Below are 15,584 nucleotides of genomic sequence, written 5' to 3' on the forward strand. Positions count from 1 at the left end.
CCAGGGAACATAGTAATATGAATGGATTTAGCTATGGGAAAAGATTTGTAGATATGTTGCCCCTAGGGTCAGTTCATCTTGACTCCCAACTAATATCTTGTTATAGGAAAACCACACATCTTTAAAACATCATTTTAAAATGTAAAGCACAGTTGCTGTCAGTCCCAATCTTTTAAAAGCTACTAAGACGGTTGATTCTTTATAGGATTGCTTGTTTTTTAGCTTTTTCAGTTTCCAATCAGCTCTAAACAGCTTCCTTTCCCTGCAGCATGATGTTTCCTGTTTAACATAAAAGTCCTGGGGTCCATTTCACAAAGAAGGTTTAACAAAGTCAGATTCAAATCCGCAACTCTAAATTGGTCTAACCTAAGGTCAGGAGCTCTGACTTTTTGGTTTCGCAATGGCTGCTATGAATTAGTTCAATCAACTCCAAGTAGAACCACTTAGAGTTTAGCACGTGTGCAACAAGTATGAAAAGCCATTATCAGTGGAGCACCGATTCGATGAGTCACCATCACAACAGGCAACAGGAAGTGCCTATTTCACCCCACTGGAACTTGAGATTTCAATGCAGAAATGCAAGAAGAAAAAAATAAAAAATAAAATAAAATAAAGCTAAAATAGATACAGCTATAAAGGAGAGGAAGATGGCGAAGCAGAAAATTGCAGCTTGATTTAATGGTTACTTTAATATAAATACGATTCTACATTTATTAAAAGCACTCTCCTCTCTGTTGTTCACTAAAATGTAGATCACTAAAATAAGATACTTCCTGATCAAAATCACACTCCTAGACCTAACTGTAATAATTTATTTTCTGAATTACATTTTTGTAGCAGAAACTGAATTTTAGAAAGTAAAAAAAACATTTTACATGTAAGAAATAAGTTTTATATATCTAGAAATGTTTACACATTTTAAGTGGTCGTTCTGCCATTTATAAGCTTGACTGAAAACTTATTTATGATATCTGAATTTTTTTTTTTTAAATAATAAAAAGGCTGACCAGTAATATTAGGAATATGGAGATCTGAAATTCATTTATAGACATATAGAATGTTTATTCTAGATGTAGAGAATGTAATTTTGTTTGGAATGGTAATTTAGACAAAGACAAAATGTTTTTTTCAGATATCAGGAATACATATTTAGTAAAACTAGTACATATCAAAATGGCTTGCCATAGCCTGTTGTGACTGCAATAAAATTACGGGGTTATTTCCTGAATGGTTGTGGATCAATGTATCCATTTAAGTGAAATCTTCTGGCAGCAGGTGAAAATGAAGTCTAAAAACATTTTTCCAATATACAGAACCGGTGCGTCATCTTATGGGTTCCTCCTCATGTTGAATCAGTCTTTTTTTTACACAGTAAATACTAAGTGGGTGTTTTCAGCTGCGCTTCGGATGTTATCACCCCAATAAATGGATGTTTTTAGCGCCTATCAGACCCATAGAATGGCTTCAGATTGGTCTAGTAGGCTCATTACGTTGTTATTATTGAGTGAATCCTAACACTGAAGTATTTCCTGTTCCTCATGGAATAAATGAATCTATATATGTGTAATCTGAAAATAATTTCTGTAGTTCTTCATGTACTGTAAATATAACTAAATAAAACTAAATCGATCCACATCTGGCTCATATTAAACAAACCAAAAACTAGTAATCTCATACCCTGTCAACTGAGTTGTAGAATCCTCTCCCTATGAATATTTATTTCTTTGTGAAAAATTGCTAATCATTTTTTAATAAGATCCTTGTCAAACAGACATGCAATGTTTTTTTAAAACCTAATGTTTGTAACGGACCTAGGGAATTAGTTTACTGAAGAAACCTGCTACCGACCAGCTTAGCTCTGGGAAGAAAGTTACTACTGCGACTGAAACAGAGGTTGAATAAACTCTCTTTGTGAACCGGAAAAGTCAGAGTTTCCCTGTTTTCAGGTTTAGACAATTTTGAGTTGTCGCTAAACCTGCTTTGTGAAACGGATCCCTGGAGTGTTTGCCATAATCTGCAGTTTTGCATGTGGGATAAAAAGATGAATATTGACTTGACTTTATCTGACCAGAGCAACTTTTTCCTTTCTTTGCATGTCTTAATAATGGCTTTTGGCAAGAATTTCTACAATCTTAAACAATGGTTTTATTTTTGACATGCTTCCATAAAAGGTAGACTTGAGAAACTAGCAGTTTCCTGTCATCAACAGAGCTTCTCACCTATAGCATAGATATGTGCAGCTTTGTAATGCTTCTTGCTTCTCAATTTGGCTAAATGTCATTTTAGGTGGACAACCATGTTTTGGTAGGTTCCCATTTTTGACCTATACTCTTTTGATGCTGGTGAAGATTTTCAGTCCTCCAGGTCATAGTCATTCCAAAAAAAGGTTAAAGGAGAATTCCGGTTTTTTACACTTTAAGCCCATTTTCTGTAGTGTCCAGGATGAAATCGAATGATCGACACCAAAAGTTTGACAATTGCTCCTGTCTCTGCTTTTTGGCTCATTTAGAATCCACCCCTGGCTGCTTCATAATGGCTGCCATAGTGCATGTCCGATAATGTCCTTAAAACAACCTTAAACGTTCTTTTTTTTAAATATGCTACTCACCGTGTCGTCAGCGCTGTTCAATGACGTTCCAAAAAAAGTTTCGTGAAGAAAAAACGTTCCTGTGGTGTTTTATTTAGCATTTTGTAAATCCCATTGAGTTCTGTTGGAATAGTCAATATTCCCCTGCCACCGGAACCCGAAATGGGGCCTGTTTACACAGTAGTAGTCTTTTCCCTTCACTCTGTGTACTCCGACGTCGAGAATCAAGAATCCACTTTTTGTATTCCATTTTCAGAGTTTTTTAAAGTGTTTAACAGAGACGTTAGCACCTCGACGTCGGAGTACACAGAGTGAAGCGAAAAGACTACAACTGTGTAAACAGGCCCAATTTCCGTTTCCGGTGGCAGGGGAATATTGACTATTCCAACAGAACTCAATGGGATTTACAAAATGCTAAATAAAACACTACAGGAACGTTTTTTCTTCACGAAACTTTTTTTGGAACGTCATTGAACAGCGCTGACGACACGGTGAGTAGCATATTTTAAAAAAAGAACGTGTAAGGTTGTTTTAAGGACATTATCGGACATGCACTATGGCAGCCATTATGAAGCAGCCAGGGGTGGATTCTAAATGAGCCAAAAAGCAGAGACAGGAGCAATTGTCAAACTTTTGGTGTCGATCATTCGATTTCATCCTGGACACTACAGAAAATGGGCTTAAAGTGTAAAAAACCGGAATTCTCCTTTAAAAAAGTTTTAAAACAAACCTATTTTCTAAGCCATAGCAAGGCTTTGTTGGGCTACACTATAAAGCCTGGAAGTCAAATCCAGACATTGTGAATTGAGAAAGCTTCCTGGGTGGGAAGCGAAACATCTTTAAATACACTATATTGCCAAAAGTATTTGCTCACCTGCCTTGACTCACATATGAGCTTAAGTGACATCCCGTTCCTAATCCATAGGGTTCAATATGACGTCGGTCCACCCTTTGCAGCTAGAACAGCTTCAACTCTTCTGGGAAGGCTGTCCACAAGGTTTAGGAGTGTGTTTATGGGAATTTTTGACCATTCTTCCAGAAGCGCATTTGTGAGGTCGCACACTGATGTTGGACGAGAAGGCCTGGCTCTCAGTCTCCGCTCTAATTCATCCCAAAGGTGTTCTATCGGGTTGAGGTCAGGACTCTGTGCAGGCCAGTCAAGTTCATCCACACCAGACTCTGTCATCCATGTCTTTATGGACCTTGCTTTGTGCACTGGTGCACAGTCATGTTGGAAGAGGAAGGGGCCAGCTCCAAACTGTTCCCACAAAGTTGGGAGCATGGAATTGTCCAAAATGTCTTGGTATGCTGAAGCATTCAGAGTTCCTTTCACTGGAACTAAGGGGCCAAGCCCAGCTCCTGAAAAACAACCCCACACCATAATCCCCCCTCAAACAAACTTTACACTTGGCACAATGCAGTCAGACAAGTACCGTTCTCCTGGCAACCGCCAAACCCAGACCCGTCCATCAGATTGCCAGATGGAGAAGCGCGATTCGTCACTCCAGAGAACGCGTCTCCACTGCTCTAGAGTCCAGTGGCGGCGTGCTTTACACCACCGCATCCGACGCTTTGCATTGCACTTGGTGATGTATGGCTTGGATGCAGCTGCTCGACCATGGAAACCCATTCCATGAAGCTCTCTGCGCACTGTTCTTGAGCCAATTTTGAAGGCCACATGAAGTTTGGAGGTCTGTAGTGATTGACTCTGCAGAAAGTTGGCGACCTCTTCGCACTATGCGCGTCAGCATCCGCTGACCCCGCTCCGTCAGTTTACGTGGCCTACCACTTCGTGGCTGAGTTGCTGTCGTTCCCAAACACTTCCATTTTCTTATAATACAGCTGACAGTTGACTGTGGAATATTTAGGAGCGAGGAAATTTCACGACTGGATTTGTTGCACAGGTGGCATCCTATCACAGTTCCACGCTGGAATTCACTGAGCTCCTGAGAGCGACCCATTCTTTCACAAATGTTTGTAAAAACAGTCTGCATGCCTAGGTGCTTGAATTTATACACCTGTGGCCATGGAAGTGATTGGAACACCTGATTCCAATAATTTGGATGGGTGAGCAAATACTTTTGGCAATATAGTGTATATAAAACAAAGTCCTGTGGTTTGTTTTTTAACTTTTTTTTTTTTTTTTTTTTTTTTGTAAATACTCTTTTGATCTTTGGGAAGATATTTTATGACTTACTGTCTCTTTAATGTTTTTTTTTTTTTTTTGTACAACATCATGTGTGCCCTGTCTCATGTGTTCCTTTGACCTATGCCTTCACAGAACAGCTGGATTTATGCTGATATTAAACTACACAAAGGTTGACTCTGCAGACTGATTAAGCGATTTGTAGGAAATGGGAGCATTTGTAAAGTTTCTGAAAAATAATATGCACAGAAATTTCCATTATGAAAAGATGGCATTGATTTGCTTCTTCCAGCCACATATGAACTACATTCTGCTGGTTTATTATAAAATCCAGACAGGTTATATTTTAGCTTATAGTTGTAATGTAAAAATAAACAAAGTTATTATTCATAAAAAATCACAACTTTTATATCTGAGTGTTATTTTTTGAAAGTAATTTGCTGTTTTTATATTGCTGCCTTCTTGTATAATTTGTCAGTATTTTAGTTTGAATTTTACCATAAAATGTATTTTCATTTTTCATGTTTAACATCTCTGCATTGTTCCTTGTTTGGTGACCTTGAAATATGCCTTCAAATAAAAGTTATTATTTTTCATATTATTATTCTGCAATACTGTCAGCTGTTTATGTTTTCCTATGTTAACACTCTGCCTGCATGCTCATTTATTCTAATTGAAAAGAACAATTTAGGAGGATTTAACAAGAAAGATGAACCAGGGATTTATGAAAATTATTAAAAAGGATTGAGGTCACACCGGTATCAAACATGTTATTCCATTTACCTGTATAACCTCTCCTGAGTGTTAATACCTTTCAAATGTTTTGATTTTAATAGTGCTGAAGAACAATGGCACGTTTTTTTCCCGCCTGTTATCTCTGGTGGCCCTTAATGCAGATGTGTTTCCGCCTGGCTCTGGGGTTAGCCTCTGAGTGTAAATATATCTCCCAATGCAGCTGCAGCTTGGAAACACATGGCTCCCACCAGGCAATGCATGTCCTGTCTGCGTTTTCGCCCCCGTCTCCGCGTTGCGCAGTGCGGCAGAGCTGCTTTCCAGTCACAGCATGCTGCCTCCTGGCTCAAATTAAGGACAAGGACATGACTTTTTCACCACAGCTGATACATTCACAGGGTCTGCTTTTGTCTCTAAGCGAGGACAGCGAGAGGCGACCTGTTTCTGTAAAATGTTTCCGTTTTGGTCTCAAACATAAATGGAAAAAATGAGAAAAGAAAGAAAGAAAAAAAACAGGTTTCAGCTATTAAACATGTATCTGCATACAGCCCAGCCGACAGGCTTCATTCCAGCCTATGTGTGCGGTCTGGTGATGACGAGCGAGCCTCCCGCAGCTCCAGGAGTGGCGGGCGGATTTGAAGCGCTGCTCCCGCTCACACACACAACGTGGAGAAGCTCTCTCTCCTTCCCTCCCTTTTTTTTATTTGTGTTTTTTTTTTTTTTTACGGCTGGAGAAGCGATGCTGTGAGTCGTACACCCCAGACTGATGAAGCTTTAGCAGAAGAAGACTGATTGTAACTTCTCGTCGCGCTGTTTTACTGCCCTTCAGGTGTGTCTTGTTTACAGCTGCTACGTTATTAGGGTTGCGTTTATTTATTTGCCGCTGGTGATTTCGTTGCTATGGAGTCTTACCTTTTGTTTTATTTCATGCATATTTATGGCATGGCTAGTAAACAAAGGAATGATTGGACTGAAATATGCCGTGGTGCTTGTATGTTCTTTTTTTGGTTGAGCTGTCCCCTCCTTATGGTGCTGAACAGTTTCAGCACCATAAGGAGGGGACAGCTCCACTTATCCCACAATAACAACAGAGGAAACGGGTTTGACAGGGAAAACTGAAAACATTACATTATATAAGCTACTGTTAGATATTTCTTTGTTATGTTATAAATTTTTTCTAATACCAAACTGCTGTAATGTGTTTTTCTGTTTGTTTTTTGAGCAACTGGTTCTATTTTTAACTTTCAGTTGATTTTATTGATTAATGTTGAAGTTTAACAAGATAGTGCATTGTAAATAACATTAAGTCTGTACGAAAAGTAATAGAGAGCCAACATTGCTTCTATTCAATAGATTGGCTTTACAGTATGATGCCGCCACCACTATGTCTCACTATTATGTTGTGTTCAATGTGATGTTTGTTGTTTTCCGACAAGATTTGCATAGGGGCTAGGTGATTACATGATATAATTGCTTAAATGTTTTTGGGGTTTTTGGTGACAATTTAATTTTTGGAAAATCTGAATTTTGTCCTTCCATAGCTTAGCGCAGAAGTGTCAAAGTGGTTCCAGAAAGGGCTGTGTGGCTGCAGGTTTTCTTTCAAACCAAGCAATAGCACACCAGACAGTCATCTCATCAAGTGAGTCCAATCTGAACATGATGACTTGATGAGATGATGTCTGGTGTGCTATTGCTTGGTTGGAAAGAAAACCTGCAGCCACACGGCCCTTTCTGGAACCACTTTGACACCTTGGCTTAGCGTGTCATCAGTTCATAATGGCGAGTGGTGACCTAGTGGTTAGGGCATAGAGCTTGGAATCCTGAGGTTCTGAGTTTGAGCCCCACTCCTACAGACTACCATTCTGGGTCCCTGTGCAAAAAGACCCTTAACCCCACACTGCTTCCCAGGCGCCGCACAAAATGGCAGCCCACTGCTCCCCAAGGGGATGGGTCAAATGCAGAGAGTTTATTTCGTTGCTGTGTACTTGCAACAGTATACTGACAATAAAATGGGGGGGGGGGGGGGGGGTGTTGAAATAGAAACTAGTTTTTGAAAAGAATATAAGTAATTCTTTAATTCTTATTAAGAAACTTAGGTGAGCCCCAAAAAAGAATTAATTGGATGTTGTAGGAAAAAGCAGAAATCAGATTTTAAGCAATATCCCCCAGCCCAAATTTGCATGTAAGCTAAAACACTTATTTTTAATTTCTTTATTCAGGAGTATTTTCATCCCGCTGTTTTTTGTGTCCTGCATGTCATGCAGTAAACTTCAAATTAAACCAAATTTTCATTCTATTGTGGCTCCCTTTTCACCACCCTGCCACAAAGGCCTGTTTTTGTGGTGTGCATAACTAACAGTCAAATGGAAAGTGCCACATTAGCTGTGTTAAAAATTGCTCTCCTTGATGAACATGTCATAGTAGTTTAGCAGCTGTGTTGAAGGATTTCCATTGATCGGTCTTCAGTCCTATGTACATAGCTCGAGGTATTGTTTTAAAACCTAGCCAACTTTTAAACTTCCCCACAACTTTCTTTCCAGACCCATCTTTTGTGTTCCTTGGACTTTATGTCGGCCTTTGTTTTCACTACCCTTTTCTAAAAAGCCTCTGGTCTTGACAAAAGTACATTCACATTGATATCAGGTTTCTCAAGAGTGTAGAATTGAACATATTAGTATAGCATAAACAGAAAACTGAGTAGGAGAGCAGCAGGTGGGATGACATGAGGGTCACTGCAGCACATCTGCAGCAGCACTGAAAAAAAAACAGAATCAAGCCCCTCATCTTAAGAGAAACTTACTGAAACATATACAGTATGCACTGTTTACAGCAAACAGATCCAAACCTTTCTTCTGCATTTCCACAGACACCCAGTTCAGGATGTCCATCTTGGAGCGTCTGGAGCAAATGGAGCAAAGGATGGCTGAAATAGCCAATCAGAACCCCAGCTCAGAAGCCATGGCAACCAAGGGTGGAGGATTGGAGGGGGGAGGAGCCAATGATCAGCGGTCTCAAGTAAGACTATTGTAGAGGATTGCATTCTGCATGACGTCTTAGATGAAAGAGACAAAAATATGAAGATAATGAAATAAATCAAGGCTTGACTTTAAAAAGACAATGTTTAAGGCACTGACAGACATTCCTATACCATCCCATAAAGTATCAAGTAACGATAAACTACTGAATCATCTTTCTGTCATCTTTCACTGCAAATAGCAATCAAAAAACTACTTAAGAAAGAAGAGAAGGTCAGTGGTAACTAGAGAATAAACAACCAGTACGCTCAGTACGCTCTGATCATCAGATCAAATTTAAAAATGTGGTCTTGGTCCATCTACTCTGACTGCATAAAAAAAAAAACCTTTCCAATGTGTTTATATCCTATAAATGCATAAAGCAAAACTATGAGTCTTTATTTTGAAATCACTTAAAATTTGATATTGACTCAGCATTTATGAGATGATCCATGAATTCAAAATTAATCTTGGTAAGCTATAATGTCCCGTTGAGTTCTAAACTCCTGCATTTATCAGGAAACTCAAAATACTTTCTTTTAATGTGTTATAGCACTCCGAAAACCAACGTCGGCCTCAGAGAACGCCAGGAAGAGGCTGCTTATTGCATCATAGGAAGTCGCTAGACATTAAAAAAACAGAATTTTTAATATTTTTCCATTTGTTTTTCCTTTTTCTTTTCCATCCCTCAGAGCTCCCCTGATCAGAGCACATTTGAGGGCCGTGTGGTGGTGGTGTGTGAGAAGATGATGTCTCAGCCCTGCTGGACTTCTTCTAACCAGCTTGTCCACAGTAAGAACTCCAGAGGAATGACGCTGCTGCATCTGGCCGCAGCCCAGGGTTATGCAGGACTCATCCAGACACTCATTCGCTGGCGGTGAGTAACACTTAGATATGACACTCCGCCGTGAAGATTAAGTTAATTTTACAGCTGTCGCCTCGCTCTGCAGGACAAAGCATGCTGACAGCATTGACCTTGAGCTGGAAGTGGATCCCCTTAATGTCGACCACTTCTCCTGCACGCCGCTCGTGAGTAATCGATACTTTCACATTTTAAATTTCCCCTATTTTCTTTCTATGTGTGTTTGACCTTTATTTCATTCCATCTCCTTCAGATGTGGGCATGTGCTCTGGGACATACGGAGGCAGCACTGGTTCTTTACCAGTGGGACCCAAGAGCTTTAGCCATTCCTGACTCTCTTGGCCGCCTGCCGCTGAACATTGCCCGATCCCGCGGTCACACTCGATTGGCTGAGCTTTTGGAGCAGCTGCAGCAGAGTCCACAAACTAAGGGGCAGTCTGCGGATAGTTGGATCGACAAGTGGAAAGGAGGGTCACAGAACGGTGGGATCAGTAACAGCTCCAGCACTAACCCAAGCCCAGGTCCATTCTTTCAAATTTTAGTCATCATAAAGTAGCTCTTGGTTGTCCTTTTTTTCATGTGTAAGATTTAAATTATGAAGGATGCTTACCAGAAGAATATTAATGTGGATTTTTGTTTTGTTTTAAGGATATCTTTAAAAACAGTCAATTCCACATATCACTAAAACAGGTAGTTGTGCCAAGGTCCAAATATCAATCAACTTATTGAGAGTTCACTAAGCTTCATTGTCTATCTTCTGTAATTAAAATCTATATCACAGAAGTCCTTACCAAGAGTCATAACTCTACACCTTACATGCTTTGAAATTGAACACAGACGAGGACTCAATATCAGACAAACACTGAAACATAAGTTATATAAAGCTTTAAACATGGTGCCAGCTGACTGGTTTTCGTTACTTTTGAAAGTCTCTTTTAAAGCTTAATTATCTGCTTGAGTAACAAAAATAAAAATGACCAAAAAAACATTTTTACTCTTTCTGTAAATAATAATTTAGATTGATTGTTGAAGGGTTATTAAATCAAAAAATATAGAAAACTAAAAGCTATAAATTCTCAACATCATAGAAAACATATAAAAGATAAGACCTTTGTAAGATAAATACAGTGTCCAACAAAAGCAAATATGGACCTTGAATCTTTTTGCTTTGAAAGTGTACCATTATTTTGTCCAGCTAAGCACACATAGTACATGCAAAAGGAATAAAAATACGTACACATTACAGAAATAAATAGAATCAAAGACATAGTTAAGACATTTAAACAGCTGCGAATTTTATTAAGATTCTCTTACAATGTTTTTCTAAGGTTTTGATGACAGAAATGTAAAACATATGGCGTAACCATGTTGATCACTATAATGCATACATTTGCTTTGATCTAAACCCTTCCACTATAGCGCTGGCTTAATATGTCAAACAGGTTTTCTTGTAGGATTTTTCTGTATTGAGCTCCGTCCATTTCTCAATCATCCTACCCCCTTCATGGGCCCTTCTAAAGATAGGAACCCCACAGCATGCTCAACCTGTATTCTGGTTAAACTGGGGTGGTTTCCCCTTCAGCAGAATTTTGCAGCACATAAAAGAACCTAGAGCAATGTTTGCCTTGTTTGACAGGGCCTTTTCTTTCATGTTTGCATGTTTGCTATAGCTGGGAACAAGCTGCAAACAGCACATCCTTCCCATGATCCTGTTTGTTCACTAATGTTCTTTACCAAACCTCTGAGGACTTTACAGAACAGCTGTGTTTATACTGGGGTCGGATAACACACAGGTAGATGCGGTGTCTCTTTACTAATTAACCGACCTCTGGAGGAAGTTGGCTGAGCCTATATGGAGTTAATTTTGTTCCATTAGAGTTGCAAGTAAAAAACACATTCTTTAAATTGAAGTTTGAAAAAAAATTGCAATCCAGTAGCACAACTTAGAAAAATGTCTCAATAAAAAAAAAGACTTTAGAGTAGGTTTGCTGTTTTTCTCTCAGATTTCTTTATTCTTTACTCTGTTTTCAAATTTCATTTATATATATATATATATATATATATATATATATATATATATATATATATATATATATATATAGATATATATATATATATATATATATATATATATATATATATATATATATATATATATATATATATATATATATATATATTTTTTTTTTTTTATTGTTTGTTTTTTTTCCAGGTAAAGGGGAAGAGGGGAACAACACACAAATAAGAACAGAACTATGTACATATAAGGAGTTTTTCACATACATGTTCATACAATAGGATACATTTTACATTATAAAGTCATAATAATAAAGTTGTGCTGCTGGCCACTTGGCTGGAGCAAAGAAATACCATTTCAACATCGCTCTAAGAAGAGTTCTTTTTTTGGTTATCATAGGCTTTTATTTGTGTCATCTTATATATTTCCACCACAATGTCTTTCCACGTACCAAGTGTTGGGCTTTCTGGTTTCCTCCTGATTGCTTTTTTGCTGGCCACTAAAATGATGTTCATTAAGTATTTGTCCACTTTCAGCCAGTCTTGAGGAACACATCCCAGATAAAAAAGTTTTAAAGTCCAGTGGCAAATCCTCTCTGAAAATGTCTTGTAATAAGTTATGTATTTCTGACCAAAAACCTTGAATTTTTGGGCAATCCGAAAAGACATGGTGGCGATTTGCACTTTTTTGGCCACATTGTCTCTAGCAGACAGGGGTGGTGTCACTGAATTTAGATTTTTGGGATGGGGTAATAAAATATCTAATAAAGTTCTTCCAGTTAAATTCCCACCAGGTCATTGAACTGGAGCATTTCTATTGATATTGCTATATTCTTTTGCACTCTTCAGCTGATATTTTACTCCCTGTTTCCCTTTCCCATTTTGCTTTAATACCATTTTTTTATTGCAGATTTATATTGATTTTTTTATTTTTTTTTTATTGTTGTTTTTCAAATTGAGTTTTCAAGAATTGCATTCTTTTTAAATTGTGTTTCAGAGGTCACATTCTTATCTTATCAGGATTCTGGAGACATGTTTCTGATGGTCTGCATAAACACTAGAAGCTACAATGTATTGGTAATATGTGCATCAAGAGCGAAGTGAAGAGAAATTGATCTGTGAAACGCAATTTGAAAAGAATGCAATATGTAAAACTCAATCCGATTAAAACAAATTCTCAGTTATGATTAAAACGAATTTTGAAAATAGAAAATCTGTGGAAACATTTAAAGAAAAGAAAATTAGTGATAAAAAAAATTGAATTTGGGTTTATTTATATAAGAGCCAATTACAACACATGTAATCTCATGCTTGCAGCAACAGTGGAGAGGTAAAACTCCCTTTTAACAGGAAGAAACCTCCAGCGGAACCAGGCTCAGTGTGAGCGGCCATCTGGTGAGGCCGACTGGGGTTCAAGGAGACAGAAGCAGACATGCAAAAAGAAGCAAATTATTTGAATATATATTTTAAAAAATCTGAAGAAAAAAAACATTAGAAAAACTAAATCAGAGAAAATAAAAAAGTTACTCTCAAAAATGTTTTTTCTTTATATTAAAATATTTTCAAACTTTCATTTCTGTGTGACATTTTTTTTTTTTTTTTTTTTTTTTTAATATTTTTTTCCAAATTTTTATTTAAAAAATGTGCTCTTTGCTTTTAGCAATAATGGTAAAAATTTTGCTCCTTACACTTATTATTATTTACACTTAGTAATTTTCAAGATTGATTTTGAAAAGTAATGAAAACTGTGGATTTCATTCCTTATGTTAGTCTCTATTGTATTGTGTGAAATCCCAGTAAAACCCAATGAAACATGTCACTACAGCAGGAAAAATATTAAACTTTCCTTTTTCGAGACATTAATTTCTAAAACAGGGACTATGGTTTGTTAAGGAATAAGAGCTTCGTACTTCATGATATTTTTTTTTTTTTTAATACTTGAATATTTTCTAATAGGAAGTTAAAAGATTAATCCTCATTGTTAACTTATTTTATCTCTGCAGAGGTGAGAAGGAAAAGAACAGAGAGCCAACCATTAAACCAGAACCAGAGCTGGAGCCAAACTGGTCAAAGATCCCAACAGGGAGCCAATGTGGAACAGGGAGGCCCGCCCCCAGCCAAGCGACCCAAATCAAACCCTGCGAGCCAGCGGCAGCTCGCTAACTCAACCCCTGGCACCAACACCATCAGCCCCCCCCTCGAACCCTCCGCAAAGCCAAATCCTCTCCAATCCATTCTACCCAACTCACAAAAAAATGACCTCAGCTATCAGAGGGCACCTCTTTCCAGCTCCACCCCTGACCGGCCTCCATTCCCCGGTGCTCCGTTCTCTCACCTGCAGGCCAGGATAAGGGGGTCTGAGAGGGGCAACATGTGGAGCCTGAGGCGCTCGTTTGGGCAAAACAGTCTGGTCAGGAGAATTCAAGGAAAAGAACGGCTAGCAATTCATCTGAGACAGAGGGTGCTGTCTGACAGGGGGGAGGAGACTGAGCTGCTGACCTATCAGGATAACACAGATGACTTGCAGGTATAGTTAGCAGTTTGAGTTTTGACATAAAGAAAATATTTTAAAATGCAAAGTGATCATTTATTTCAAAAAATAAAAAAGAAGGGTTTATTCTAAATGTTGCCACCGTCTTCAAGAACAAATACCAAGGGCTCTTCACGTGTTATAGGTGGACATTACGATGCTTGCTGATCACATCATGGATGCTTCAGCTGGAAGGCATAAGCAGACTACAGCCACTGAAGCAGGTTCTGCAAAGGCTGCGATCAGCAGTGATGTCAAGTCATTGTCTGGTTACCTTGAAGAAGTGGAAAGGTGAGTTTGAATCTCCTAAATGTCCCTCCTTTTTCAAAATACTTAAGGTACCATAGACACTTTAGGAAACATTTAGTTTGGTACTTTGTATTTTTCTATACAGGTTTCTGAAATCTAAGCCCCAGGCTACAAGCCCCAAACCAAATTCACTCTCAGGGCTGGAGGATCAGACGACTCCTCATGCAAACCAAGCGCCCTCGTCTCCCTTTGACTGGAGCTCCTTCCTCTGTGCAGCTATGAAAGAGGAAAAGTTGAAAACAGATTCCTCTTGTCTAGCTATGACTGAGGCAGAGCAGCACGAACTGTACGAAACCATCAGGCATGCTCTGCACTCCCTCAGAAAACACAAGGCAAGTGCGCCCTCCATTCTCACACAGATGGTATAATACGCTTATCTTTTTCTGTGATGCTCTGTTGAACACTTGTCAAGCTGCTGAAAACAGTAATTACGTCACATATGCAATGTTAGGTGAAATTATTTCTGACATTCCTCTCAGGGTCCCCTTCAGGAACAACACAAAGAGATAGCAGCAGTGATTCAACGCTGCTACAAGAGATACAAGCAGGTAAGATCAGCCGGCTGGAACAGCTCACTCCTGTTTTAATAGAGACGTGCTTTTTATTACAGTGATTGACCGTATTCCACAAAACAGTTTAAATATAATTTCTAGGTCTGTGGGCATTTCAAAGCAAAACTACTGTTTAACTTTCGACCCAACAATTAGCCTTTTTTTTATATATTATATGGTTTTTCAGGTCAGTATGAAGCACTCGGGGGAATATAACTGCCCTGTTCAAAAACTCCCATAATGTAAATTCAGAGGATCAGATCCAGTTATAAATGAGTCATGTGACCCAGAGCGCCGCTTTTACGGCAATGTGATCTCCCCTTAAACACCAGAGATAACTTAGCTAAACGTTAAAACGACTCAGATCTGACCCTAACCTGATCAGACATATTTTTGGTTCTCTGATGTAGGATTTAATCTAGAGAGTCAAATGTGGCCTTGAATTTACAGCCAAGTCCATGACTTGGCTATCTCTGCGTCCAAACACTGTCTGTTATCAGATTCATGCAGAGGGAGACTGTTTCATTTGCAGCTGTGCAGCGTCACTGTTGATTTCAGGGCCACTGAACCTGGAAGCCACAGGTCTAGCGCCCCTAGTCGCTAAAATTTATGCAATGTTTCTGGTTCTCACTCACCTTCCTGATATTCTTCAACACTACACACACGGGAAGACTCGGTTTTCTGTTTCATCTCAGTGTCTCTTTCCCAAAGCAAACAGAACTGATTAGGGGACATTTTCACATTTGGCTCCAGATTCTTTTTTTGATTTACACTATGGTTAATTAGATATTTTGGGTTGTTTTTTTTAACAAATCCTACTCATAAATTCTATGTATA

At 38.6% G+C, this 15,584-nt stretch overlaps 1 protein-coding gene across 10 annotated transcripts in view; it reads left to right on the top strand.

Annotated features, from left to right (window-relative positions):
- LOC119791824 (calmodulin-binding transcription activator 1-like) overlaps nt 1-15,584 on the top strand; it is a 108,998-nt gene that overhangs the window by 85,082 nt on the left and 8,332 nt on the right. For all 10 annotated transcript variants that reach the window (XM_038298155.1, XM_038298158.1, XM_038298150.1 and 7 more), the window contains 8 exons: nt 8,332-8,480; nt 9,172-9,356; nt 9,430-9,508; nt 9,595-9,862; nt 13,361-13,884; nt 14,033-14,178; nt 14,282-14,528; nt 14,676-14,744. In XM_038298155.1, coding sequence (XP_038154083.1) covers nt 8,332-8,480; nt 9,172-9,356; nt 9,430-9,508; nt 9,595-9,862; nt 13,361-13,884; nt 14,033-14,178; nt 14,282-14,528; nt 14,676-14,744 — 1,667 coding nt within the window. The remainder of the gene's footprint in view (nt 1-8,331; nt 8,481-9,171; nt 9,357-9,429; nt 9,509-9,594; nt 9,863-13,360; nt 13,885-14,032; nt 14,179-14,281; nt 14,529-14,675; nt 14,745-15,584) is intronic.

This window comes from Cyprinodon tularosa, unplaced genomic scaffold (genome assembly GCF_016077235.1).
Source record: "Cyprinodon tularosa strain WSP-4 unplaced genomic scaffold, ASM1607723v1 ctg40, whole genome shotgun sequence".
NCBI classification, from domain to species: Eukaryota; Metazoa; Chordata; class Actinopteri; order Cyprinodontiformes; family Cyprinodontidae; genus Cyprinodon; species Cyprinodon tularosa.